The 26,685-nt window shown below is 35.5% G+C and overlaps 1 protein-coding gene across 3 annotated transcripts in view; it reads left to right on the forward strand.

Annotated features, from left to right (window-relative positions):
- The window catches only part of VPS54 (vacuolar protein sorting 54 homolog (S. cerevisiae)), a 120,228-nt gene that overhangs the window by 9,046 nt on the left and 84,497 nt on the right, over window positions 1-26,685 (forward strand). For all 3 annotated transcript variants that reach the window (XM_011987290.1, XM_011987291.1, XM_011987292.1), the window contains 4 exons: window positions 2,786-2,864; window positions 6,016-6,050; window positions 9,648-9,779; window positions 13,150-13,535. In XM_011987290.1, coding sequence (XP_011842680.1) covers window positions 2,786-2,864; window positions 6,016-6,050; window positions 9,648-9,779; window positions 13,150-13,535 — 632 coding nt within the window. The remainder of the gene's footprint in view (window positions 1-2,785; window positions 2,865-6,015; window positions 6,051-9,647; window positions 9,780-13,149; window positions 13,536-26,685) is intronic.

Here is a 26,685-nt window from a genome sequence, read left to right on the forward strand (position 1 = left end):
TGGAAGTCCTAACTAATGTAATAAGACAAGAAAAGGAAATAAAATATATAAAAATTAGGAAGAAGTAAAACTGTTTCCAGATGAAATGATTGTGTGGAAAATCCCAAAGAATCCAAAAAGAAACTCCTGGAACTAATAAGTGACTATAGTAAGGTTGCAAGATACCAGGTTAATATATAAAATTAATTACTTTCTTATATACCAGCAGTGAACAGTTGGAATTTGAAATTAAAAACCCAATGCAATTTACATTAGCATCAAAGAAAATGAAGCCTTTATGTATAAATCTAAATATATATAAGATCTATCTGAGGAAAACTACAAGACTCTGATGAAAGAAATTAAATAAATAAATGGAGAGGTAGTTCATATATGTGGATAGGAAGACTCAATATTGTCAAGGCGTCTCTTTTTCCCAACTTGATCAATAGAGTCAACATAATCCTGATTAAAATCCTAGCAGTTGGTTTCGTGGATATTGAAAACTGACTCTAAAGCTTATATAGAAAAAGACCCAGAATAGCTAACACAGTATTAAAAGAGGAACAAAACTGAAGGACTGATACCTCCCAATTTGAAGTTTTGCTATAAAGCTACGGTAATCAAGACAATGTCGTATTGGTGAAAGAATAGACATACGGATCAGTGGAACAGAGAACCCATAAATAGACCCACACAAATACAATCACCTGATTTTTAACAAAGGGGCAAAGGTAATTCAATAGAGAAAGGATAGTTGTTTGAACAAATGGTATCGAAACAACTAGACATCCACATACCAAAGAGAAAGAATATAGACACACCACCTTGCACTATTCATGGAAATTAGCTCAAAGTTGATGATAGACCTTAATGTAAAATGCAAAACTATAAAACTTCTAGATGATAACATAGGAGAAAATCTAGGTAACCTTGGGTTTGGTAATGACGTTTTAGATATGAGAAAAGCACAATCCATGAAAGAAAAAATTGAAAAGTCGAACTTCATTAAAATTAAAAAGTTCTACTCTGTGAAAGACACTGTTAACAGAATGAAAAGACAAGCCAAAGACTGGGAGAAAATATTCACAAAACATGTATCTGTTACAGGATTGACGGTCGGGTGTGGTGGCTTATTCCTTGTAATCCTAGCACTTTAGGAAGTGGAGGTGGGAGAATCACTTGAGACTGGGAGTTCAGGACCAGTCTGGGCAACATAGTAAGAACCCATCTCTACAAGAAAAAATTAGAAAAATTAGGCATGGTGGTGTGCATCTGTAGTCCTAGCTGCTTTGGAGGCTGAGGCAGGAGGATCGCTTGAGCCCTGAAATTTGAAGTTACAGTGAGGAACTTCAGCCTGGGCAACAGAACTAGACCCTGTCTCAAAAAATAAAAAGGGACTGGTAGCAAAAATAAACGAAGGAGTTAAAACTCAACAACAACAAAACAGCCAAATTAAAAAATGAGTAAAGGACTTAATAGACCTTTTCCCAAAAAAGATATAGAAGTGTGCAATTAACACATGAAAAGATGGTCAACATAGCAAATAATTTTACATGATAAATTTTATGTTATATATATTTTACCTTCAAAAATAAGAGCAAAAGATCTGAATACCTCACCAAAGAAGATAATGCAGATGGCAAATAAGCATATAAAAAGATGCTCAATATCAAATGTCATTAAGGAATTCCTAATTAAAATGAGATGCCATTACATATCTATTAGAATAGCAAAAATCTAAAACACTGACAATACCAAATGTTGACAAGGATATAGAACAACAGGAACTCTTATTTATTGCTGGTGGGCATGCAAAGTGGTATGGCCATTTTGGAAAACAGTCCTGTAGTAACTGATAGAATTGCTACCAGAACTCTGAACACTGCTGGCCTGCTGCTTTTCTTGTTACCACACTTCACTTTCTCAGGTATCCTTTCGGTGATATCTCTGAAAATATAATAATGTTGTTAGTGTTCATCTGATTCTAAATCAGAGTGAGATTTTTTTTGTTTTTTGACTCAGAACGTGTCAATAATTCTTCCCTCCCTGCCTCCCTCCCTCCCTCCCTCCCTCCCTTCCTTCCTTCCTCCTTCCCCTCCTTCCTTCCTTCCTTCCTCCCCTCCTTCCCTCCTTCCCTCCCTCCCTCCCTCCTTGGAGTCTCACTTTGCCACCCGGGCTGGAGTGCATTGGTTGACACGATCTCGGCTCCCTGCAGCCTCCGCCTCCTGGGTTTAAGCGATTCTTGTGCCTCACCCTCTGCAGTAGCTGGGATTACAGGTGTACGCCACTACTCCTGGCTAATTTTTGTATTTTTAGTAGAGATAGGGTTTCACCATGTTGGCCAGGCTAGTCTTGAACTCTTGACCTCAGGTGATCTGCCCACCTTGGCCTCTGAAAGTGCTGAGATTACAGGTGTGAGCCACAGCACCTGGCCTAATTTCTATCTTTCTATCTTAAATATGTAGGTTTTTGAATTTTCTTTCTTGATTCAAATTATTCTTCTAATTGATTTGTTATATAAATATTTTCCATTTGCTTTCCCACTTTATTCTAAATATGGAGAATTTACTATAATTATATAAGATGGAATGGTTATAGGTATATGGATGTGTGTAGATCTCATAGAGGTATTTGGTTTATTAAGCACACTCGTTACTTGTATTTAAGTTTAGGGGGCTACTGATTCATATTCAAAGTCGTAGGACTAATGTGGCATATTCTGATATTCTGTTGCAAAACATTTTCTTGCTTTGAATACTCATGTTTACACATACCTTGATCATGTTATTTGTCTTTTTATTAGAGAGAGAAGATTCATGAGAGATGCAAGAATATTTGTCCTCCTAAAGATACCTTTGAAAGGACTCTTTTACATACTCATGGTATGAATATGTGTTATTTATAGATAATAAAGCATAGCATAAATATTAGTGAACAAGATCTTTGAGACCTTATTGCCTATTATATCTATAATTTTTATTTCTAGTAAAATTTTTATAACTTATGATTATAATATTTTCTGAGAACTTCTAAGAGAAAAATAGATCTGACAGTAGTATAATCCTTCAGTTCAACAAATATTGATTGAATATCTTCGTGCTTGGTATGTTCCTTGTTGCTTAAAAATAGATGAGTAAGCTAGACATGATGGCACATGTGTATATTCCCAACTACTTGGGAGGCTGAGGTGGGAGGATTGCTTGATCCTGTGAGTTTGAGAACAGTAATGTAGTGAGACCCTAAAGTAAACCTATAGATGAGTAAAAAGTAGCTGTGGTCCTCAAAGAACTGATGTTCTCCTGAATAAGTTTAAAGAAATAAACCAATAATTGTATCGTTGTATATTAAAGAGTAAGTTCAGTGTGGTAAAGTTGTATAACATGCCTAACTTAGCTTTAGAAGCATTCCTAGAGTTGACAGTGATTCCGTGTGTTTTAAAGTCGTTAGTTTGAAACATTTACATGGGAGAAGACATTCCAAGAAAAGGGAATAGTTTATACAAAGCCATAGAATAAAGAGAGAACAGAATGTTCAAGGAACTGTAAGAGTTTATATGTTGGTTCTACTGGGAGCAAGAAATGAGACTGAAGCATAGACAGGGGTCAGATCATGAAGAAACTTACATGCTGTGATAAGGGATTTTACTTTTTCTGAAGACACTATAAAGCTACATAGTATTTTTAACTAGGCATGATCGGATTTATGATTATACTTTTATGTGAAAATAGTTGTGGATGGTGAATTATGGGATGATGATTAGACTAGAGGCAAGGAGACAGTGGAGGCTACTGCAGTAATACAAATGAGAAATGATATTCCAGTAACAGTTACAATGGAGATGGAGAAGAAATTAGGCCTTTGGGAAGTAACTCAGAGATTGAGACACAGGTTTTGGTGGCCAGTTATTGGTAATGGAGCAAGATGATTCAAGGACAATTCCCAGGTTTCTTGCTTGGACAACTAGGTGGGTGACAGTGCAATTCAGTGAGAGAGGCAATATAGGAGGAGGAATTTTGAGGGAGATGGAGGCAAGTTTAGTTGCAGATTTGCAGTGAAGGACATGCCTTTTTGGCAATGCGGAGCTCAGGTTGAAGATTTAGGCTGAAGATGTAGGTATCGTAGATATCATCATAGACAGGTATGCTGGACAATAGCATGGTGGTTGAATCCAAGGACATTGGGTGAGATTGCCCAGGGAAGATGTGAGTAGTGAGAAGAAAACGACTGGTGATGGAGCACTAATTAAGCTGTCGCATTTAATGGGCCGACAGAAGGTGAGATACCTGTGAAGGAGACAGAAAGTGGTCAGAGAGATAGGAAAGTCAACCAAGAGAGAATTGCACCTTAAAAGTTAAAGCTAGCAAGGATTTCAGAAAGTAAGAACAATTAGTTGGTCTATAATGTCAGAATACTTCAGGGATAGATTGATTTGTACACTGAGAAGTCTCCTTTGTTTTGGCAATTAGGACATCTCAGGGAGAGCATTTATGGCAGGTCCAGAAACCTCAATACTATGTATTAAGGAGTGAGTATAAGAGAAAGAAATGTAGACTACTAGTATTATGTCACTAGAAGATTTGAGATAGATTATTGACTACAGGGAACAGAGTGGAAGAATATTTTTTCATGGCCAGGACTAGATCAGGTAAGAGAGGCATTTGACTATTCCTGAGAGTGAGTACTTTTGCATCTGAGGTCCCACCCTTGCCTCAACCTGGTCCTGGCCCCGAGTTTTATCTTTTTCTTTATATATATATAATATATATGTGTGTATGTGTGTATATATATACACATTTTAATGGGAAAGAACTGAGCATGTTTATATACAGAGATAAGAGAGCTAGTACAAGGGAAGAGGCTGAAGGTACCGAGACAGACAGAATAAACTGATTAACCTGACGGCAGAGGCAGGAGGGAATGGAGTCTAAGTGCAGAAAGGTTGGTTTTGAAGAGGAGAGTAGTACCTTATCTAAGTTTGGATTGGCAGGATGAAAGTAAAGTAGGTTCATTTGAAGATAAGTGTGTATCTCAGCCTTAAGATGACTGAGAAGAAAATTAATATAGTATAAAAAAGCAACCTTTGATCATAAGAAATTCTGGAAGGGATGATAGATCTTTTAAACAATAAAAACAGTATTCCTACTTTAGAATTTAATTCATTAAAAAAAATCTACGTAGCATGCCATATTCAATCTTACCAAAATTTAAAAAGATAGCACAGCAGTCCTCAATCTTTTTGGCACCAGGGACTGGTTTCGTGGTAAACAATTTTTCCACAGACCAAGCGGTTTGTGGGGAGATAGTTTTGGGATGATTCAAGTACATTACCTTTATTGTGCACTTTATTTCTACCATTACATTGTATAAAATATAATGAAATAATTATACAACTCATCATAATGTAGAGTCAGTGGGAGCCCTGAGCTTATTTTCCTGGAACTAAATGGTCCCATCTGGGGGAGATGGGAGACAGTGATAGATAGTCAGGCATTAGATTCTTATAAGGAGGGCACAACCTAGATCTCTGACATGTGCAGTTCACATTAGGGTTTGTGCTCCTATGAGAACCTAGTGCCACCACTGATCTGACAGAAGGTGGAGCTCAGATGGTAATGTGAGCTATGGGGAGTAGCTGTAAATACAGATGAAGCTTTGCTTGTGGCCACTGCTCACCTCCTGCTGTGTGATCTGGTTCCTAACAGGCCATGGATCACTACCCGTTCATGGCCTGGGGGTTGAGGACAACTGAATAGCATAAAGCCTTGTTATGTCTGATTAAAAAGATTTGAGATGTATTTAGCTGTTTTATTGCTGCTATGTAATAGATTACAATTACTTGAAACATTGTTTTGTTCAGTGCTTTGCCTACTACTAGGCATATAATAGGTGCTTGATAGATATTTGTTGAAGGAATAAACTTAAGTAGCTATTTGGATGTGACCCAGTACAATATTGAATCTGTCAAAATGTACTTTATGGAGTTAAAATGAAAACAAGTTTTAAAAATAATATTTTCCCTTCTTTTTTAAATAGATAAATCCAGGACAGATCTGGAGCAAGTACCTAAGGTAACAAAGCTTAAACATGAGAAAATTGCCTTTTAATATTTGATCTTTAATTTTGCCTTACAAGGAGATTTCATTTGGCTTTTTTTTTTTTTTTTTTTTTGACACTTTGGCTACTTTGTCTCTTCTGGGCTGTGTTGCATCACTTTTGTTATTTCTCGTTCTTTACTTTTTTTCTTTCCTTCTTTCTTTGTCTTTCTTTGTCTTTCTTTTTGCTTTTCTTTCTCTTACTTATTTTGAGACAGAGTCTTGCTTAGTCTGGCAGGCTGGAGTGCAGTTCTGTGATCTCGGCTCACTGTAACCTCTGTCTCCTGAGTTCCGGTGATTCTCCTGCCTCAGCATCCTGAGTAGATGGGATTACAGGTGCATGCCAACATGCACAGTTACTTTTTTTTTTTTGTATTTTTAGTAGAGACAGGGTTTCACTGTGTTGGCCAGGCTGGTCCCCAACTCCTGACCTCAAGTGATCCGTCCACCTTGGCCTGGGATTACAGGTGTGAGCCACCGTGCCTGGCCTTTTTTTAAATGAAAAAATGTTTTTAATTGACAAGTTAAAATGATGTATATTTGTGGTGTTTTTTCTCTTTTGCATCATCAGTCTCTTTCTCATCACTGAAATTTACAAATATTTTTAAGTCTTTCCCTTAAAAAAATTTTGCTGATCATTCAACCTCTTCAAATTATTAAGAGATACTCTGTATAACAAATTTTGTCGAGATGTATAATAGATCCATTTTTTTTTCTGGGAAGAGTTGATTACCTTCATCAGATTCTCAGATAGGTCTGTGACAGTTGTTCCTTTTTTTTTTTTTTTTTTTTTGAGATGGAGTCTCGCTCTGTCGCCAGGCTGGAGTGCAGTGGCCGGATCTCAGCTCACTGCAAGCTCCGCCTCCCAGGTTCATGCCATTCTCCCACCTCAGCCTCCCGAGTAGCTGGGACTACAGGCGCCCGCCACCTCGCCCAGCTAGTTTTTTGTATTTTTTAGTAGACACGGGGTTTCACCGTGTTAGCCAGGATGGTCTCGATCTCCTGACCTCGTGATCGCCCGTCTCGGCCTCCTGACAGTTGTTCTTTAGAGTAAGAAAGAGAAGATGAAAGACACAAAAATGGGAGAAGGATATCGTTTTTATCATTTATTTGATCCTACAAAATAATATTCAAAGTTTGTCATTTAAGGCTCATTGTTCACTTTCATGTAATCTTTACACATTCTTTACTTCAGCCAAACTTTTTTTTGATGGCTCTGTACTTTATTTGCACTGTTTCTTGATCCTGGAAGACTTTTCCGTCATCTTCCCATATCTAATTCTCTATAATCTTTTGCTTAAAATGGCACCTTTACATGGGTGCTTTCTTGTTCTTTCCAACAGAAGATAATTGGCCCCTTTGCCTAATTCCCATAACATTTTATCTGGGATTCTTCCCTCATCCCTCTGCTACCCCTTTAAGGATTTGTCACTCTTCTCCTTAAAAGATTTTTTTTTTTTTTTTTTTTTTTTTGAGGCAGAGTCTCTCTCTCTCTGTTGCCCAGGTTGGAGTGCAGTGGCATAATCTTGGCTCACTGCAACCTCCACCTCCCAGGTTCAAGCAATTCTCTTACTTCAGCCTCCCCAGTAGCTGGGATTATAGGCGCCTGCTACCCGGCTTGGGTAATTTTTGTATTTTTAGAAGAGACGGAGTTTTGCTACGTTGGCCAGGCTAGGCTGGTCTCAAACTTCTGACTTCAAGTGATCTGCCCACCTGGCCTCCGAAAGTGCTGGGATTACAGGCGTGAACCACCGGGCCCAGTCTCCTTGTAAGATTTTATATACATATTATATCACATCCCTTGAATTGAAGCTCCATGAGATGAGGGTCTCTTTATTAAATTATCTTTGTTTCTCCCTCAGTGCCTAGCATCGGAAATAGTCAGTAAATATTTATTGAATTAATCAATACTTTTAGTTACAATACCAAAGCGGGGATTAGAAAATTTACTCATGTCTCTAGTTAGATTTTTTTCTACCATATTCATTCTAATTTTTGTATATAGTTAAAATAAATCAGCAAATAAAATACAGTATATAAATAAATACATAAATTGATTAAACCACGTTTTAGGCCCTATGCTTCGTACTAGAGACACAAAAATAAGCTATAAATCTAACCCTGCAAAACATATGGTCTCCAGGGGGAGATATGCATACTAAATAAATAATTTCTATAAAGTATGAGGTAAATAATTAACTATGCATGATATATTTGTGTTCAGAGATGGGAGTCATTATGTCATGCATAAGGAAGGACACATTTGCCCTTTTGATTGCATCATGTTTTTCAGGAAGATGTATAAGAAAAGGCATTCTAGGCCAGATGTATGTATATAAAGATATACATACTTTATATATATATATATTATATATATATATATATTTTTTTTGAGATGGAGTCTTGCTCTGTTGCCCAGGCTGGAGTGCAGTGGCGTGATTTCAGCTTACTGCAAGCTCTGCCTCCCGGGTTCACGCCATTCTCCTGCCTCAGCCTCCTGAGTAGCTGGGACTACAGGCGCCTGCCACCATGCCTGGCTAATTTTTTGTATTTTTAGTAGAGACAGAGTTTCACCGTGGTCTCGATCTCCTGACCTCATGATCCGCCCACCTTGGCCTCCCAAAGTGCTGGGATTACAGGCGTTAGCCACCATGCCCAGCCCATACTTTATATATTAATACATGCATTATAAAAAGAATAAGAGTATGGAAGAGAATTGAATATTGCTAGAGTGTAGTGGGTAAATAGTGGGAGTGACAAGATACAAAGAGGTAAGTGGGTCCAGAAAAGCAATGAAGGGTTTTGGATGCCATTCTAAATAGTTTGGTCTGTGGGTCATGGGAATCTACTGAGAGTTTTAAACAGGAAATTAATACAGTTATACTCAACATTTTAGAGGAGTATCTCTAACAGTAGTATAGGGGATGGATTAGGGAAGGATATCAGTAAATAGGTATTTACTGTAATCCAGAGATATTGAAGAGCTGAACTGCTGAATGCTGTGGAGATGCAGGAAAGCAGAGATTCAAGGGATATTTACAAAATATAACGGATAGGTCTTGTTGCCTAGCTGGTCGTGATATGTAAGGGAAAAGTAGTCTATTCATAAAATTGAATTTGTTTTGGTTTTAATATTTATTGTATGCTTAATCTAAACTAATTTTAAAACAATTTTGAGCAGGAGAAAATAGAAATATAGGTTAGAGAAATTGATATTTGGCATTTTAAAAAACTATCAGTGGGAAATAATGTGGAAATTTTAGGATAAGTATTATATCTGCCCTGGTATGTACCTGTAGGACTGCATTAGTGAGTATGATCATGTAGTAATAGAATGACCATCTCCATTGGTAAAGGCAAAAAGCATTTTCTATCTTTTATGAGTATTTTAAGCTTGGTGAGAAATTTACACATTTTTCTTAATGGATATTTGTGTAAATAACCGTTATTACTTGCTTTTGCTGTTCATACTCAAGATCCACATTAACTTTGTTTAATGATCATGATGTTAGAAGAGATAATGGGTATAAGGAAAATACTTATCTAATTGAGGGAAATGCATTTTTTTAATAGATTTTTATGAAACCAGATTTTGCCTTGGATGATTCCTTAACTTTTAATTCAGTTTTACCATGGTCTCATTTTAATACTGCTGGTGGAAAAGGAAATCGTGATGCAGCTTCCTCAAAGTTGCTTCAAGAAAAGGTAATTTCTTTTTGACTTTATCTATGTAGGAAACTATTCTAGTTAAGCGGTACTGTTTGCATGGGTTCAGATTTAGTTATTTAGTAAGCTGTACTTTTAAATTCATTTTTGTTGTTACTGACAACTATAAGCCTTCCAATCTTAACTAATAAACTAACAGCATTTCGGCTCAGTGGAACACAAGTTGTGCAGATGAATAAGGCAAAACTTACTATTTGAGTACTTCTTACCTGAAAGAGCAGTTGATGGAATTTTAATTGAAAGGATGTATTAGCTAACACAATAAATTGCTTTGCATTTATCCCAGATATTTTATTTACATATTGGCTAATTTTATTTATTTTTATTTATTTATTTTTTGAGACGGAGTCTCTCTCTATTGCCCAGGCTGGAGTGCAGTGGCGCAATCTCCACTCACCGCAACCTCCACCTCTTGGGTTCAAGCGATTTTCCTTCCTCGGCCTCCCTAGTAGCTGGGACTACAGGTGTGCACCACCATGCTTGGCTGATTTTTTGTATTTTAGTAGAGATGGGGCTTCACCATGTTGGCCAGGCTGGTCTTGAACTCCTGACCTCATGATCTGCCCACCTTGGCCTCCCAAAGTGCTGAGATTGCAGGTGTGAGCCACCGTGCCCAGCCCCATATGGTTTAATTTTATAAGAATGATTTAAAGCACAGAAAACCAATGTTTTCCGAGGTACTGTTTTTCTTCATTTTCACGTAGGGATGATTATTTTGAAACAAAAATATCTGAGTTAAAGAAATACAATATTCTTCTTGTTTTTGTAGCTTTGCAAAGCCTAGTCTTTTACATGTTACTAGTCAGCAGTTCTTTACATTTTACAATGTTCTATATAGTCCAGAAGTCAACACCTTGAAAGTCATTTAATATTTAGACCTTTAAATATAATTTACTTATCAAGAATCTTCTAAAGACATTTCATCTCTGTTCTTTCTTAGCATTCAGTTTAGAGTTCTTCTAAAACTGATGGTAGTTCTTAAAATGAGAAGTAGTGATTTTGTTTTACTTTAGTGGTATCCCTTGGCAATCTGAAAGCTTGTCTCAGGAAGACATCAATAAATTTGGTTCAGTCCTCGTCAGAAACTGGAGAAAAGACTAGCTTGGGGAGGAGAGAAGAAGAAATGTGGGGAAGGAATCATGAGTATTCCTTTTCTCACAATTGAAAATGAAAATGAGCTTTTTCCTTTGGCAACATTTTCACCTATAAAAAGGTTTTTCCATGCTAAGAACAAATTCATAAATCTGACAAAAACCATGGGTTTAGAGACACACGCTTACTCAAGACACAGGCTTTCATATTCTAAGTATATGCCCTGATAGAATAATACCTTAAAAAGAGAAAAACAGCAAAAGCCAGTAGTCTTATCAATCTATACAGATACTTTTAATACAGATAATTTAAAAATTATTTCCTTTATAGCATTTTAATAGGAAATAAACTATAAAAATGTTATGCCTTGAAAAGAGTAAATCAATGGATTATTGAAAATTCAAAAAATCTTTGAGACTCAAATGTTTTTCTTATGCTGAATGTTTAAAGTGACTAAAGTAATGGAAATTTTTTTATTTGTAAATTGCAGAATCAGATTTGCTATATTTACATTCTGACTCCTTTTCATCCTGCTCTGTTCTTAGAATAGGAATAGAAGACAGGATTCCAAGAGAGCACTTTTAAACTCCTTTTATGAGGACAACAGCTGGTTTATCGTGTTCGCTTTAAAGAGCAAGGATGCTATAACTAGAATTAACGAAATTTGTATTCTATTGTGCTCTGCAAAGTACTGGTCTACAGTAAAATAAGGAGTTTGCACTGGAATGCAAATCACTGCACTGCTTACCTCATTAAAAAAGTGTGCTTAATGATGTGGTTGATTTACTTTCTAGCAAAATTCTTTATTTTATTATGGCCATGTTAAACAGTCCACAGATTGGCAGCAGCATATAAATCACATTCTGGGTAGCACTGTCCTAAAGTTATCTATTCTCCATTTACTATTCTGGAAATTGCGTCCATGTTACCTTGTAATTTACCCTAGTACATTTGTGCCGATTTTGCTTTTTTAGTGAATAATGAACAACCATATTGAAGATGAAAGAGCAAAAGGGCATAAACTCAAGATTTAAACTATGGAAAAATTTGTTTGTAACCTATTTAGATATTGTAAGATTATTGAAGGAGCATTATTGAAAATATGAATGATACTCTGTGTTTCCTTAAGGGAACAGATTTGATGACCAAATAGTCTCTTCTAATCTTATGAGACTTAAATGTTGAAAGTTCATTAACCCTTTGAAACTATGAATTATCCCGAGACATTCAGAGATAATGCCTGAAGTCTGAACTGTGGGTTAAAAAAATCTCAAAGTAAAAAAATGGGTGAAAAATGGAAAGATAGTATAGCCAAAAAAGGCATATGCAGTTAGAAAGGAAGAAAAAGCAAAACAAGTTTTAGAAGTCTATATTTGAAATTTAGAAAGCATTTTAAATATATAAGAATTAATCTTGGTAGTACTACTAATAAAATATATATGAGCTAATTGTTTAAGGCGTTTGTCGAACTTTTAAGAGGAAAATACATTGGAAATAAACTGAGTTTTACAAATTGATAAAAGAATCACTTTTTAAATGTAAAATAAGCAACCTGAAAAAGTCCAAATGAATTATAGTACCTTATCTATAATTTGTGACTGAACCATCAGCCTATCTTGGATTATTCAGCACTTTGAGGCAGAATGGTATAATAGAAACAGCTTCAGTTTTTCAGTCAGAGATATACCAACATTTTAATTTTGCTACTTAGTAACTACATGACTCTGTGTTTCCTCATCTGTAAAATGATAATAATAATATCTATATTTCAAGATTGTTAAAATTAGAAAAATTAGATGTGTATAAAATACCTGTGCCTAATCCATAGGAGGAGGTCAATAAATGGAAGGTATAATCATCTATTTAGTCAGATAAATGATGTGTGATGATGTTGGGGGCTAAGGAGGTCATTCTGTTTCTCTCAGATCTTAGAATATATGAAACTGGAATTGTAATTTGAGATGTCTGTGGGGTACTCTTTTAGATGGCAGTTGGTGTTTGGAAGGTGGTAATAATAGGAACAGAGGAGGAAAGTAAATCACCTTGTACTCTTTTGTCTTACATTTATATCTTTGGGCTGTACTCTTTATCTTCCTTCCATTTTGTTGTGCCCAATTTCAAGAATCTCACAATCAAACAATTCACACAATAGAATTTAAAGTATATGTAGAAATCTTTTATCATTGTCATAAAGTATTTGGATAATCAAGGAAGGTATGCTCATAATACTTCATATTTTTTTTCCTTCCCTTTTAAGCTGAGCCATTATCTGGATATTGTGGAAGTAAACATTGCTCACCAGATCTCTCTACGTTCAGAAGCATTTTTTCATGCAATGACCTCTCAACACGAGTTGCAGGACTACCTCAAGAAAACTTCCCAGGCTGTAAAAATGCTTCGAGATAAAATTGCACAGATTGATAAAGTAATGTGTGAAGGATCACTCCACATTTTAAGACTGGCACTTACCAGAAATAATTGTGTTAAAGTATACAATAAGCTGAAGTTAATGGCCACTGTACACCAGACTCAGCCTACAGTACAGGTGTTACTATCTACTTCTGAATTTGTTGGAGCATTGGACTTAATAGCAACAACACAAGAGGTTCTACAGCAGGAACTTCAGGGCATTCACAGTTTCCGGTATGTCCATTAAGTAAGCCACTAGAAATAATGTTAGAAATTTTTAAAGGATAAAATTTAGCATGTAATGTTAAAAATGTGAATGTATTTAAAGTTAAATGGATATTTTTTCTTCCAGATTGATCATTTGTTTAATGATGTTATCTGATATTATAGTATTAGCAAAACAAAAATCATAAAGAATAATATTTACAGGCCGGGCGCGGTGGCTCAAGCCTGTAATCCCAGCACTTTGGGAGGCCGAGAAGGGCGGATCACGAGGTCAGGAGATCGAGACCATCCTGGCTAACACGGTGAAACCCCGTCTCTACTAAAAAATACAAAAAACTAGCCGGGCGAGGTGGTGGGCGCCTGTAGTCCCAGCTACTCGGGAGGCTGAGGCAGGAGAATGGCGTAAACCCGGGAGGCGGAGCTTGCAGTGAGCTGAGATCAGGCCACTGCACTCCAGGGTGGCTCAAGCCTGTAATCCCAGCACTTTGGGAGGCCGAGACGGGCGGATCACGAGTTCAGGAGATCGAGACCATCCTGGCTAACACGGTGAAACCCCGTCTCTACTAAAATACAAAAAAAAATTAGCTGGGCGAGGTGGCGGGCGCCTGTAGTCCCAGCTACTCGGGAGGCTGAGGCAGGAGAATGGCGTGAACCCGGGAGGCGGGGCTTGCAGTGAGCTGAGATCCGGCCACTGCACTCCAGCCTGGGCAACAGAGCCAGACTCCGTCTCAAAAAAAAAAAAAAAAAAAAAAAAAAAAGAATAATATTTACAGAGACATATGGATGGAGAAGCAAAATTAAAATTTCTAGGAGATGAGATAAATGCAAGGCCAGTCACATTAAAAATAACATTTTGAAAATGTTGAAATAGCTTTGTGTCACAATGGTAGGTCAAGGTGGAGAGAATACCAGTATATTTAAAATTAAGTTTGTGTTAAAAGCCTTTAGTAGATTTAAAATGGAATAATTATTAAAATTCATTTCTGATTCACAGTCTGTTTATCAAATTGCAAAAGAAAAAATATGTAACATAGTGATAGAAAATACCCAATTTCTCCTATTATTTTGAAAATACCTTAGGTTTTAGATATTTTATATGAAATCATTCCAAAGTGTTTATTTTATAGACTAATTGCAAGCCATCAAAATTTCATTCCATTAAGCAGGCTTGCAGTATCCTTGTAGAAGTTCCTATCTGCTGGGAAAACCATCCAAACCACATACTAGTAAGTGACTATAAAGTTTTATGGAAGATGTGCTTTGTTACTTAATCCATTATGGAAAAGTTGGCCTCAAAAAATTTTATTTTAATTGAATTATAAATTCTTATTGACTGAAGATATGTAATTGGAATGTTTAGGATGCATTTTTAAAGCTTGAACAAAATTTAATTAGATGAACAATTGATTGATTCATTCAGTTAAGGTATGGCTGTTGAGCACCTATTACATGTCAAGTACCAGACAGAATGAATACTGGGAATATAGTCAGGAATAAAGTAGAGATGTTCATTGATCTAAAAGTCTCTACAATTTATTTGGCATGGGGAAGGAAACACAAATTACTGCATAGTTATATAGTGTAATACAGTGTGATGAATGGAAAGATTGCTGTGGAGCTCTGACCTTAGGGGTGGAATCTAATCCAGACATGGATGGTTATAGAAAACGTTCTGAGTCACAAACCTCTCTGAGAATCCATTGAAAGCTACTGTTGGACCATCTTTCCACAAAAATATACCTGTACATAAAATTTTTGCAATCAATTTTGGGTGATTCATGCTTTTTTGAAGTCTACTTTGAATTCCCCAGCATGGAACCCAGGAAAACTACATGATTTTTAATTTTTCTTTCACCTCTGAAATTATAAGGATTTATCTTTTTTGAATTTGTATGTGGTATATATTTTTTCAATAAATGTCAGTGTTGTCGTTGCCTTAAAAAATGAATTTCTATAATGACAGAAGCTGTATATTTAACTTATCACTTACTGTATAACATCATGAGTGTTGATGAATATTGGGAGCCAATATCCTGTAGATAGTACAGGGCTGAGAAGTAGAATCAAAGATTGAATGCTGCCTTGGCAAACACAAATTCTCAAACTATTCTAATTTTTACCTCAAAGTTCATGCAGTTTACTTTTGTTTTCCTTGACTCAGAGTTTATGGTCAATACTCATGAAAAGTGATTTTAAGAAGTGGGTTGGATATTTATTTATTCTCAGTAGTTTATGATTTATTGGGCTACAGAATATAAATTTTATAATCTTGTATTTATTATGAGCTCAAGGAAGAGCTTACCTTTGTTTTCAACCTTACTTTTTTTGGTAACTTAACTCAAAGTATAAAATATTCTTCATTTAAAAATGTCTTTTATTTATTTATTTATTTATTTATTTATTTCGAGACAGGGTCTCGCTCTGTTGCCCAGGCTAGAGTGCAGTGGTGTGCTCTCAGCTTATTGCAACCTCTGCTCCCGCCTTCAGTCCCCCCGCCTACCACTGGCTCTAGCCATTCTCTCACCTCAGCCTCCTGAGTAGATGGGATTAAAAAACACATACCACCCTGCCTAGCTAATTTTTATTTATTTATTTTTTATGTTTTTGAGATGGAGTCTAGCTCTGTTGCCCAGGCTTGAGTACAGTGGCACGATCTTGGTTCACTGCAACCTCCACCTCCCGGGTTCAGGCGATTCTCCTGCCTCAGCTCCCGGGTAGCTGGGATTACAGGCGCCCGCCACCGTGTCCAGCTAATTTTTGTATTTTTAGTAGAGAGAGGGTTTCATCATATTAGCCAGGGTGGTCTCAAACTCCTGACCTAGGTGATCTGCCCATCTCGGCCTCCCAAAGTGCTGGGATTACAAGTGTGAGCTACCACGCCTGGCCTGATTTTTATTTTTAGTAGATGAGGTCTTGCCATGTTACCCAGGCTGGTCTCAAACTCCTGAGCTCAAACCATCTGCCTTCCTTGGCCCCGCAGAGTGCTGTGATTACGGGCCTTAGCCGCCATGCTCGGCCAAAAATGTCTATGATTTTTAAAAAGACTTTCAGATGTTCTGATTTTCTACATTTTGCTCAATATCTTTCTATTTTTTTTTTAGAACCACATGTGTAAAGAATATTATTTCTTCATGTAAAACATTTCTGTAAAGTTTCCTATCAAATGTCAGTTCCAATATGTTTATAACTGTTTAAAAGTTTGGTATCAGAACTTGAGTCTCTAACTTCTGATAAACATATAGCAAATTATTTTCAAAAACAAAAGTAGTCTAAAAGAAAATGTTTTTATAATCAAGGAAGAATACTGAATCATACTTGAAGTAGTTTAAGACTTGTTATTGTAACCCCATTCTTTTGTTTGTGTTTTGTTTTAAATCTGTCAAATCCTGTATGATGATTTACTTTCTTGACTTTATCTTTCCTTTTGCTAAAGGTTGTTAAATATCAACATTAGTTACTTTCCTGTATAGCTTCACAGATATATTTAAGGCCATTTAACTTTATTTAGAAGCATAAGAATTAGTTTTGGATGCTTTATAGATTGATTTTTATCCAGGAAAATATGTATTGGAGGTCTCTTATGGTAACATAAGCATAAGAGATAATTATACTCTCCCATTAGGAAAGAAGAAATATTCTACTTGAATTTCACACGCTTTTGTCTTTTTTATATCAGAGGCCACATTTTAGTCATTTTGTGGGCCATATACTAAGCATAGGGTCTTACTTGAAATAAGAAATCTTTCAGTAGGACAAGCAAAGGATTCTTTTGAATTTATTTGTTAATAGTCTTTCCATTTTATGGATCTTAGTCCAGGTTTTGCTTTTGGCTATAATGTTCTTTCTATTGCTTTTTAAAAATGCTCTATTTAATACATATATATGCAGTCTTGCCCTGTCACCCAGGCTGGAGTGCAATGGTGCGATCATAGCTCAACTATAGCCTTGAACTCCTGGGCTCAAATGATCTTCCTGCCCCAGCCTCCTGGGTAGCTAGGACTATAGGTCTGTGCCACCATGCCAGGCTAATTTTTTTTATTTTTTTGTAGAGATAAGGTCTTTCTATGTTGCCCAGACTGGTTCTATTGCTTTTAAAGGAAATTTTCATACCAAAATTTTCCAGTAGTTAAACTACCACAAATGCAAATCTCTATTTTCAAAAAGGAATTTTAATAGTTTTATTTGTCTACCATTTTTCTGTGTACTATTAACCTAACATCACATTTCTTCTAGTCATTAGTAGCAAATAATGCTTATGTATGTATTCTTTTTTCTCATTCCTTCTGTATTTTTTGACTTTGAAATTATTTTTTATGTAAACATTTTTGGTGACTTCTGAGCTCTCAGAGCACCTCGTTTATATTCTCTAATGAAATTTTACAGTCTCCTACCATGTTTTGTTATGGTTTGTGTTTTTATTTTAGATCTTTCTATTGGGCTTTGAATTTAAATGTCTTGGATAAGAGCTATGTTGTACACATCTTAATACATATTTGTAAAATCTATGAATTATTCAGTATATTACCAAATGTATCTTGACACTTTATTCCACTCTTTTTTTTTTTCCCATCTATAATCATTGTCCCTAATTCCCCATTTATAGTCTATATGACTGTAGTTCTTAATCCTGGCTGCATAATAACATCTCCAGAAGAGCTTTTAAAAAAGTGTGCCACACCCCACCCAGCCAATTAAGTCAGACTTTCTAGAGGTTAAGGCTTGAGCGTCTGTATTTTTTTGAAAGCTCTCTGGGAAATACTAATGTGCACCGTAATTGAGAAGCCTGGTTTATAACTACTGTTGGGTTCTCAACTTTTTCATGATTTGTAATTAAAGTGGTAGCATCTTCCTATATAAATTTGTTCTTTCTAAAACAAAATTTTCAACTAACACATCTTCCTGTCTCTATTCAAAGAGGTTTCTACTAATGGATTTGGGGGTATGATGTATCTGTGTAAGTTCCAAACTTTGATTTCCCCTCTTCAGAACTTGAAGGGTAATATTGACTCACTACATAATTCATAATTGTAATTCTTTTGTACATTTGTTCAATTTATAAATTTAAAAAATTTTGAATGATTTTACTGCCTGAATTGTTGCAGAATTAGGTGATTTTAATTATTAGGACATAATTTTTTTTTTTTTTTTTTGAGACGGAGTCTCGCTCTGTTGCCCCGGCTGAAGTGCAGTGGCGTGATCTCGGCTCACTTGCAAGCTCCACCTCCCGGGTTCACGCCAGTCTCCTGCCTCAGCCTCCCAAGTAGCTGGGACTACAGGCGCCTGCCACCACACCCAGCTAATTTATTGTATTTTTAGTAGAGACAGGGTTTCACTGTGTTAGCCAGGATGGTCTCCATCTTCTGACCTCATGATCTGCCCACCTTGGCCTCCCAAAGTGCTGGGATTACAGGCGTGAGCTACTGTGCCTGGTCGGGATATAAATATTTTTAACCATTACACATGCAATGAAATTTTGCTATCTATTACCAATAAAAATGATAATCATTGAAACAATATATATCATTTATATAGTAATTTAACTAAAAGTATTGCTGAGGCTAATGGCATTCAAATGCTTAAGCACATGTAGTACAGAAGTCTCATTATGAACCCACAAGAATGCATTTGAATGTTGATATCTTGCAGATTTTGATACAGAAAATCTTTAGTTACCTTGAAACTGAGTACTGTAGTGTTGTTATTTGCTCTTTCTTATTGTAAAGCTTTGTGTAGAAACTCTTAGTTTTCATCATTGTTGTTAATATTATTTTCCTATTACTTCATACCATGATTGCTACCACCACCATTCTACAACAGAGGACATATATTGAATACTTAAGTATTCTGTACCAGATACTGTGCTAAGTATATGGACATCGCCCACTCCCCAAAAAACTGTGAGATAGGGAATGTTACCCACACTTTACAGATAGGAAAACTGAGGTCATATAGCAAGTTAAGTAACAGTACAGTAGAGATTCAACTTGGGTCTCTCTGGACTTGAGAGCTATGCTTTTTAATAGATTTGTTTAAGGATCTTATAGGACCTCAAATAGATCACTCTGAACATCAGTACTAATTTAATTGTACAAACTGTGGGCAATTGAGCTATAGGTTTGCTCACCAGCCAGGAACTACCATATTAATGGATTTTGGCATAAAAATTACTGCAGCTAGCTTGTTTTCTACTTGTAAGCCTTTTTTTTTTTTTTTGAAAGAAAAGATGCAAAACACTCAGTTTATTATGATTTCATTCATTAGTGGTCACCTTGAGATTCCATATAAGGGATCTTTATTATTAGATCTATCAAAAGGTATTTAACATATTATTTGATCTTAAATCTCCTATAATTTAGATTTTAAAATATTGTGGTAAGAAAACATCCACATTATATGTTTTGTGATGAAGAAATCAGACTTCTTGCTATTTGATGAAACTAGAATTGCTACAGTTTATTGATATACAAGGTTTTCTGATAAGAACAGCACAGAGGTCACTCTATTGAACATACAACTTAGTAGAAGGTCTGAATTAACGTGCAAATTGAGGCATATCTAAGTAGAAAGTATTGGGATTGTTTCAGTTTACTTAGCCGGATATATTTTTCAGAAAGTGATATTTTAGTTGTCATTTCGGTAGATTCTGTCACCATTCTAAATTACTGTATGTGATTATTAGGATACATACTTTTAAAACAAGGTGTTAGCAGATTTATCTTAAATATTTTTGTTAAGATTAATAATAATGCGTACGTCATTATTATTACATCTATTGTCAAAGTAGCCGAGAATATAAAAGAACAATTAGATTGAGGATGAATAGGTGAAAAATATTACAGTTCTGAAAGTTGCATTTAAGGATTTGTTTAGACAAATTCTTGCATATATAAAATACCTGTGATTATAAAATAAATACTATTTGGTGTTAGTATTGAGGTTCTTTATTAAATTAATTATATAATCTGTATTACATAATTAAACTTTAAAATTACTTTAAGGATGCATAAAAATGAAGCTACTCAAGTTATTTGAGATCTAAGATCAAATAGAACACTGCATTTAAGTTACGCCGAAATGACAGGAAGTTTTATTATTTTGATGCCCAAATATCAGTAGGTATAGTCATATGGACCTCCCACCATAATTCTTTATGGTGATTTGTTGAAGAGTATTTATACTTGAAGGTAACACATACCTGAGTGCTAACCTCTAGTCTGCATTAAAAAAGAATCAATGGTCTTCATAAAAATAATTGAGAGCCAAGCAATATTAGGTCTAAATTTATATCCTACACTGTCACTGTTTTTTTTCTTTTTTTTTTTTTTTAAAAACTTATAAAGACTCAAACATACACAAAACTAAAGGAAATTATATGAAAAGAATTATAGGAAGCTAGATAAATTGTTTATCATCTTTAAGTTGTCAATGCAAAGCTGAGTTTGTGTTATCTGTATCCTGTATTATTTTGAAACAAACCCCAAACATTTTGTTTCATTCATAAATATTTCATTAGGTATCTTTGAAAGATAAGTATTTTTAAAAAATATAACTCTAATGTCATTTATATTTTCTTTTTCTTTTTTTTTTTTTTTTGAGATGGAGTATCGCTCTGTCGCCCAAGCTGGAGTGCAGTGGCCAGATCTCAGCTCACTGCAAGCTCCGCCTCCCGGGTTTACGCCATTCTCCTGCCTCAGCCTCCCAAGTAGCTGGGGATACAGGCGCCCACCGCCACGCCCGGCTAGTTTTTTGTATTTTTTTAGTAGAGACGGGGTTTCACCGTGTTAGCCAGGATAGTCTCGATCTCCTGACCTCGTGATCCACCCGTCTCAGCCTCCCAAAGTGCTAGGATTACAGGCTTGAGCCACCGTGCCCGGCCTTCATTTATATTTTCAAATATAGCTAGTCAGTGTTCAGATTTTCCTGTTTGTCTCAAAATTCTTTCTTACAGTGTGTTTATTGTAATCAGGGTCCAAATAATATCTATATATTGCAGTTGGTTGATGTGTCTCAAGTGGTTTTTGATCCATAGTTATCCATTCTAATTTTCTTTCAAAATATTAATCGAAGAAACTGGATTGTCTTATAGTGCTTCTCATAGTTTGGATTTTGTAAACTGTGTTTCCATGTTTAGCATGTTATTTTTTCACCTATATTCTCTGTAATTGATAGTTAGATTTAAAAGCTTGATTAGCTTTAAATTTTACTTTTTGACAAGAGCACCTAATAGACAGTGGTGTGTATTTCAGTCAAGAAGCATAAAAATCTCTCTTTTGATGATTAGCAGCCATTTAACAATCATCTAGATTTATCATTAATTATGGGCTACAAATTATGATACTTTAATTCTGTCCCACTTTCTTATTCACTGGAACATTTCTATGAGTTGATGTTTCCTCATAACAATTATTTGGTCACCCTTTGAAGGACAGTTCTTACAAGATTAGACAGGATAAATGCTAGATTCTTTTCCTTTATTTGGCTGTTTTCAAAATAATGAATTGGAAATCTAGCATCCTCCAAAGATAACTGATGAATTTTTAAAGATATTATAAATACATGGATTTATATGCTTTCAAAGTGTTTTAACTTCTTTGCTTTTTAATTTTTATCAATGTTCAAATTGAATTATCATTTGTAGGAACCTCCTCAAGTTCATTCTTGAGTCTTTTGACATGATTTCCTAAGTAGTTATTGACAGTTTTCTTACTTTGTGTTATGACAGGATGTTTATATTATACATTTGCTACCCCAGACCTGTAATCTGCCATTTGTCTAAGGAGCCCTACTTTCTTTTAGTAGGAAATAGTATTTAGAAATCCATCTGGGTAGTAGGCGTGTTCTTGCTACTGGATTGGCCATTATTTCTAGGCTTTCGTAGTGGACAGAACTGGGAAATAATTTTCTTTTTTAAGTGACTTTAAAACAGTAATTTAACTGTTCATCTTATATGGGATATATCTTAAGGAAAAGAGGGAAACCTCCTATATTGTTTGTATTAATAATATTGTTCTGAGACAATCTGTGTATGTTGTGGGATAAAACAAATGATAATTGTGTTAGTGTCATTAGTAATCACAATTTTCAGCCTGATTAAAAGGAAATACATATGTAAGATTGAAGAAGTAAAACCATATAGTCTTGAATTTAAATTGGAAGTATCAGTATAACCCCATTTTTTCCTCCCCCACAACCCCTACGATAAGTCGCCATTTAAAAGTTTTAGTTTATATCTGTCCATCCATCCATCTATCTGTCTGTCTCTCAGATAAGCATTAGCCCACTGTAGATACTGTTCTCCACCTTGCTGTATTTACCTTACAATATACTCTGGATATTGTACATGCTCTACAGCATGCATTCTCAATGGGAGATACTACTTCAAGAGGGCAAACATTGGCTCTTGAAAGGTGAAAAAAAATCTTGAATATAACAATGGTTTGTGACCCTTCAAAGGGCCATAGTACATAAACAGATATATAATATATTTGTGGCATTAAAATTTCATAGGGGTGACTGGGTACGGTGGCTTATGCCTCTAATTCCAGTACTTTGGGAGGCCAAGGAGGGTGGACCACTTGAGGTCAGGAGCTTGAAACCAGCCTGGCCAACGTGGTAAAACCCTGTCATTTACTAAAAATACAAAAATTAGCTAGGTGTGATGGCACATACCTTTATTCCTAGCTACTTGGGAGGGTGAGGCACAAGAATTGCTTGAACCTGGGAGGTGGAGGTTGCAGTGAGCTGAGATTGCGCCACTATACTCCAGCCTAGGCGACAGAGGGAGACTCTGTCGAGGAAAAAAAAAAAAAAAAAAAAAATTAAAAATTTCATGGGGTTGTGTGTGTGTGAGATTAGAAAAGGCTTCTGGAGGGGAAATAATGAAAAAAAAACTGCTCTGTAGCAGTATATATAGGTATTTATCAATTCTTTTAAAAGTAATATCTATTTAAAATAAATGCATTGTGATTTATTCAACCATTCCCCATTGGTCAGCATTTGGGTTGTTTCTATTCCGTTACAGTTACCAATAGAAGGGCAGTTAATTTATGTTCTTTGGTATTTTTGCTCATGCATCTTTGAGACAGATTCTAAGAAGTGAGATTCCTAGGTCAAAATTCCTCTGTAATTTTACTAGATACTGCCAAATTCCTCTTGTGACAATGTTTTAGTTTGTACTGGTGGATCTATTCTAAATTAGTCTACTGTAAGATATTGATGCCATTTATGAGAACCTTTTTAGTCTATTAACTATAAGAAATACAATTTTCATGTTGTAAAATGCAAACTTGTATGTTATTTCACTTATCAGATTTGTTTCATAATTATCACTACTCCTACTTACCATATATTGTTTATAAAAGAAGAATAATGCATCTACCCAAAAGGTCAAATGGTTTTAACTAACTTTTTAAAAATTGTGTTATATCTCATCTTTCTTCGTAGATATAGTTGTCAATATTAAGGATTTCTTTTTCAAGTAAATGTAGTGTAGATATATTTTAAATGTTTTTTTAAATTTTAATGTAATATTTAAATGTTTTAAAACTGCCCCTCAAAATAGAACTTAAAACATTTTTTTCCACTGAGATATAAACATGTTCCATTGGACTCTTTCACTTAAGTTTTGAAATTCTTTGGACCAACTAGGCTTCTTTAGCTCATTGCTTTTATACAGCTATTTGAAAGTATGGCAAAAATCCCTTTGTATATGAAAGTACTTCATCCTTACATTTTTCAGTCTGTGTTTCAATGACTTTCAGTTTAATGACTTAAGGGATGTTACACAGTAACTCAAACTGATTATGGGAAAGATTGAATTGAGTCCGTCTGTATATATAGTCCTTCAGATATTTATTTGCACCCAGGACAGGGCCTAGTGTAGGGTAGGCAGGAATGTTTGTTGAATAAATGAATGATTGGGGAGCTACCACCACTGACATTTAGTAAATGGTTAATAAGGAAAGGACTTAGAATGTCAATATTTTGTCTGTGGAAACAATCATGCCCAGTAACCAGGTTTTCTAGAACACATTTATTTGGAGGCTAAAGATATACCTTTGACCTTGAACAACATGGGTTTGGACTTGTGGGTCCATTTATACACAGATTTTTTTTGTCAGTAAATATATTGGAAACGTTTTTGGAGATTTGTGAAAGTTTGAAAAAACTTTCCACATAGCCTAGAAATATATATGCCATGAATGCATAAAATATATGTAGGTACTAGTCTACTTTATCATTTACTACCATAAAATATATTTAAAAAGTTAAAATTTATCAAAGCTTGCACATGGACTGTACATGGCCCCGTTCATGCAGTATTAAATCATAACTCCAAAAAACTAGCTATGGTACATAGTGTACCACTGTAATAATTTCATAGCCACCTCCTGTTGCTACTGTGGTGAGCTCAAGTGATGCTAGTCATCTGTATTTGACCAGTTCCTCTCTCCAGTAAATTATTACAGTAACAAGTGATCTCTTACAGTTTTTGCATATTTTTGTTTTTTATTGTTTTTAATACATACTATACACCTTAAATAACACCAAAAAGGAGCTGGTACCATTCCTTCTGAAACTGTTTCAACCAATAGAAAAAGAGGGAGTCCTCCATAACTCATTTTATGAGGCTAGCATCATCCTGATACCAAAGCCTGGTAGAGACACAACAAAAAAAGGGAATTTTAGGCCAATATCCCTGATGAACATCGATGAGAAAATCCTCAATAAAATACTGGCAAACCGAATCCAGCAGCACATCAAAAAGCTTATCCACCACCATCAATTTGGCTTCATCCCTGGGATGCAAGGCTGGTTCAACATACACAAATCAATAAATGTAATCCATCACATAAACAGAACCAATGACAAAAACGACATGATTATCTCAATAGATGCAGAAAAGGCCTTTGAAAAAATTCAACAGCCTTTCATACTAAAAACTCTCAATAAACTAGGTAATGATGGAATGTATCTCAAAATAATAAGAGCTATTTATGACAAAGCCACAGCCAATATCATACTGAATGGGCAAAAACTGGAAGCATTCCCTTTGAAAACCAGCACAAGACAAAGATGCCGTCTCTCACCACTCCTATTCAACATAGTTGAATTGGAAGTTCTGGCCAGGGCAGTTAGGCAAAAGAAAGAAATAAAGGGTATTCAGTTAGGAAAAGAGGAAGTCAAATTGTCTCTGTTTGCAGATGACATGATTGTATATTTAGAAAACCCCATCATCTCAGCCCAAAATCTCCTTCAGCTGATAAGCAACTTCAGCAAAGTCTCAGGATACAAAATCAATATGCAAAAATCACAAGCATTCCTATATACCAATAATAGACAGAGAGGTAAATCATGAGTGAACTCCCATTCACAATTGCTACAGAGAGAATAAAATGCCTAGGAATCCAACTTACAAGGGATGTGAAGTACTTCTTCAAGGAGAACTACAAACCACTGCTCAAGGAAATAAGAGAGGACACAAACAAATGGAAAAACAGTCTATGCTCATGGATAGGAAGAATCAATATCGTGAAAGTGGCCATAGTGCCCAAAGTAATTTATAGATTCAATGCCATCCCCATCAAGCTACCACTGACTTTCTTCACAGAATTGGAAAAAACTAATCTTTATATGGAACCAAAAAAGAGCCCGCACACAGGGAGGGGAACATCACTCACTGGGGCCTGTCGAGGGTGGTGGGCTGGGGGGAAGGATAGCATTAGGAGAACTACCTAATGTAAATGACAAGTTGATGGGTGCAGCAAACCAATATGGCACAGGTATACCTATGTAACAAACCTGCATGTTGTGCACATGTACCCTAGAACTTAATAAAAAAAATTAAAGCATCAATATTTACTAAAAACTTAAATATCTCAGAAACGTAAATATAAAATACAAAACATCTAAATTCTTATCAATAGACAAATTTGCAATCATGATATAACATAAAATTTTATCTTGTCACATTAAAATAATTTTCGAATGCTGAGTCTGAAAACACAATAGTGTGTTAACTATGAAAACAGACAACACAGACAATAATCAAATATGAACAAAGAAGCTTACATTTTACAGTGATTTCCTGCTATAGTGATCTTTGCTGAATACCGTTCTCTCGAATGTTTTAATGCTCCTACAGTAGGTAAACAGTCTT

The sequence above is a fragment of the Mandrillus leucophaeus genome, unplaced genomic scaffold (genome assembly GCF_000951045.1).
Source record: "Mandrillus leucophaeus isolate KB7577 unplaced genomic scaffold, Mleu.le_1.0 Scaffold307, whole genome shotgun sequence".
Lineage (NCBI taxonomy): Eukaryota > Metazoa > Chordata > Mammalia > Primates > Cercopithecidae > Mandrillus > Mandrillus leucophaeus.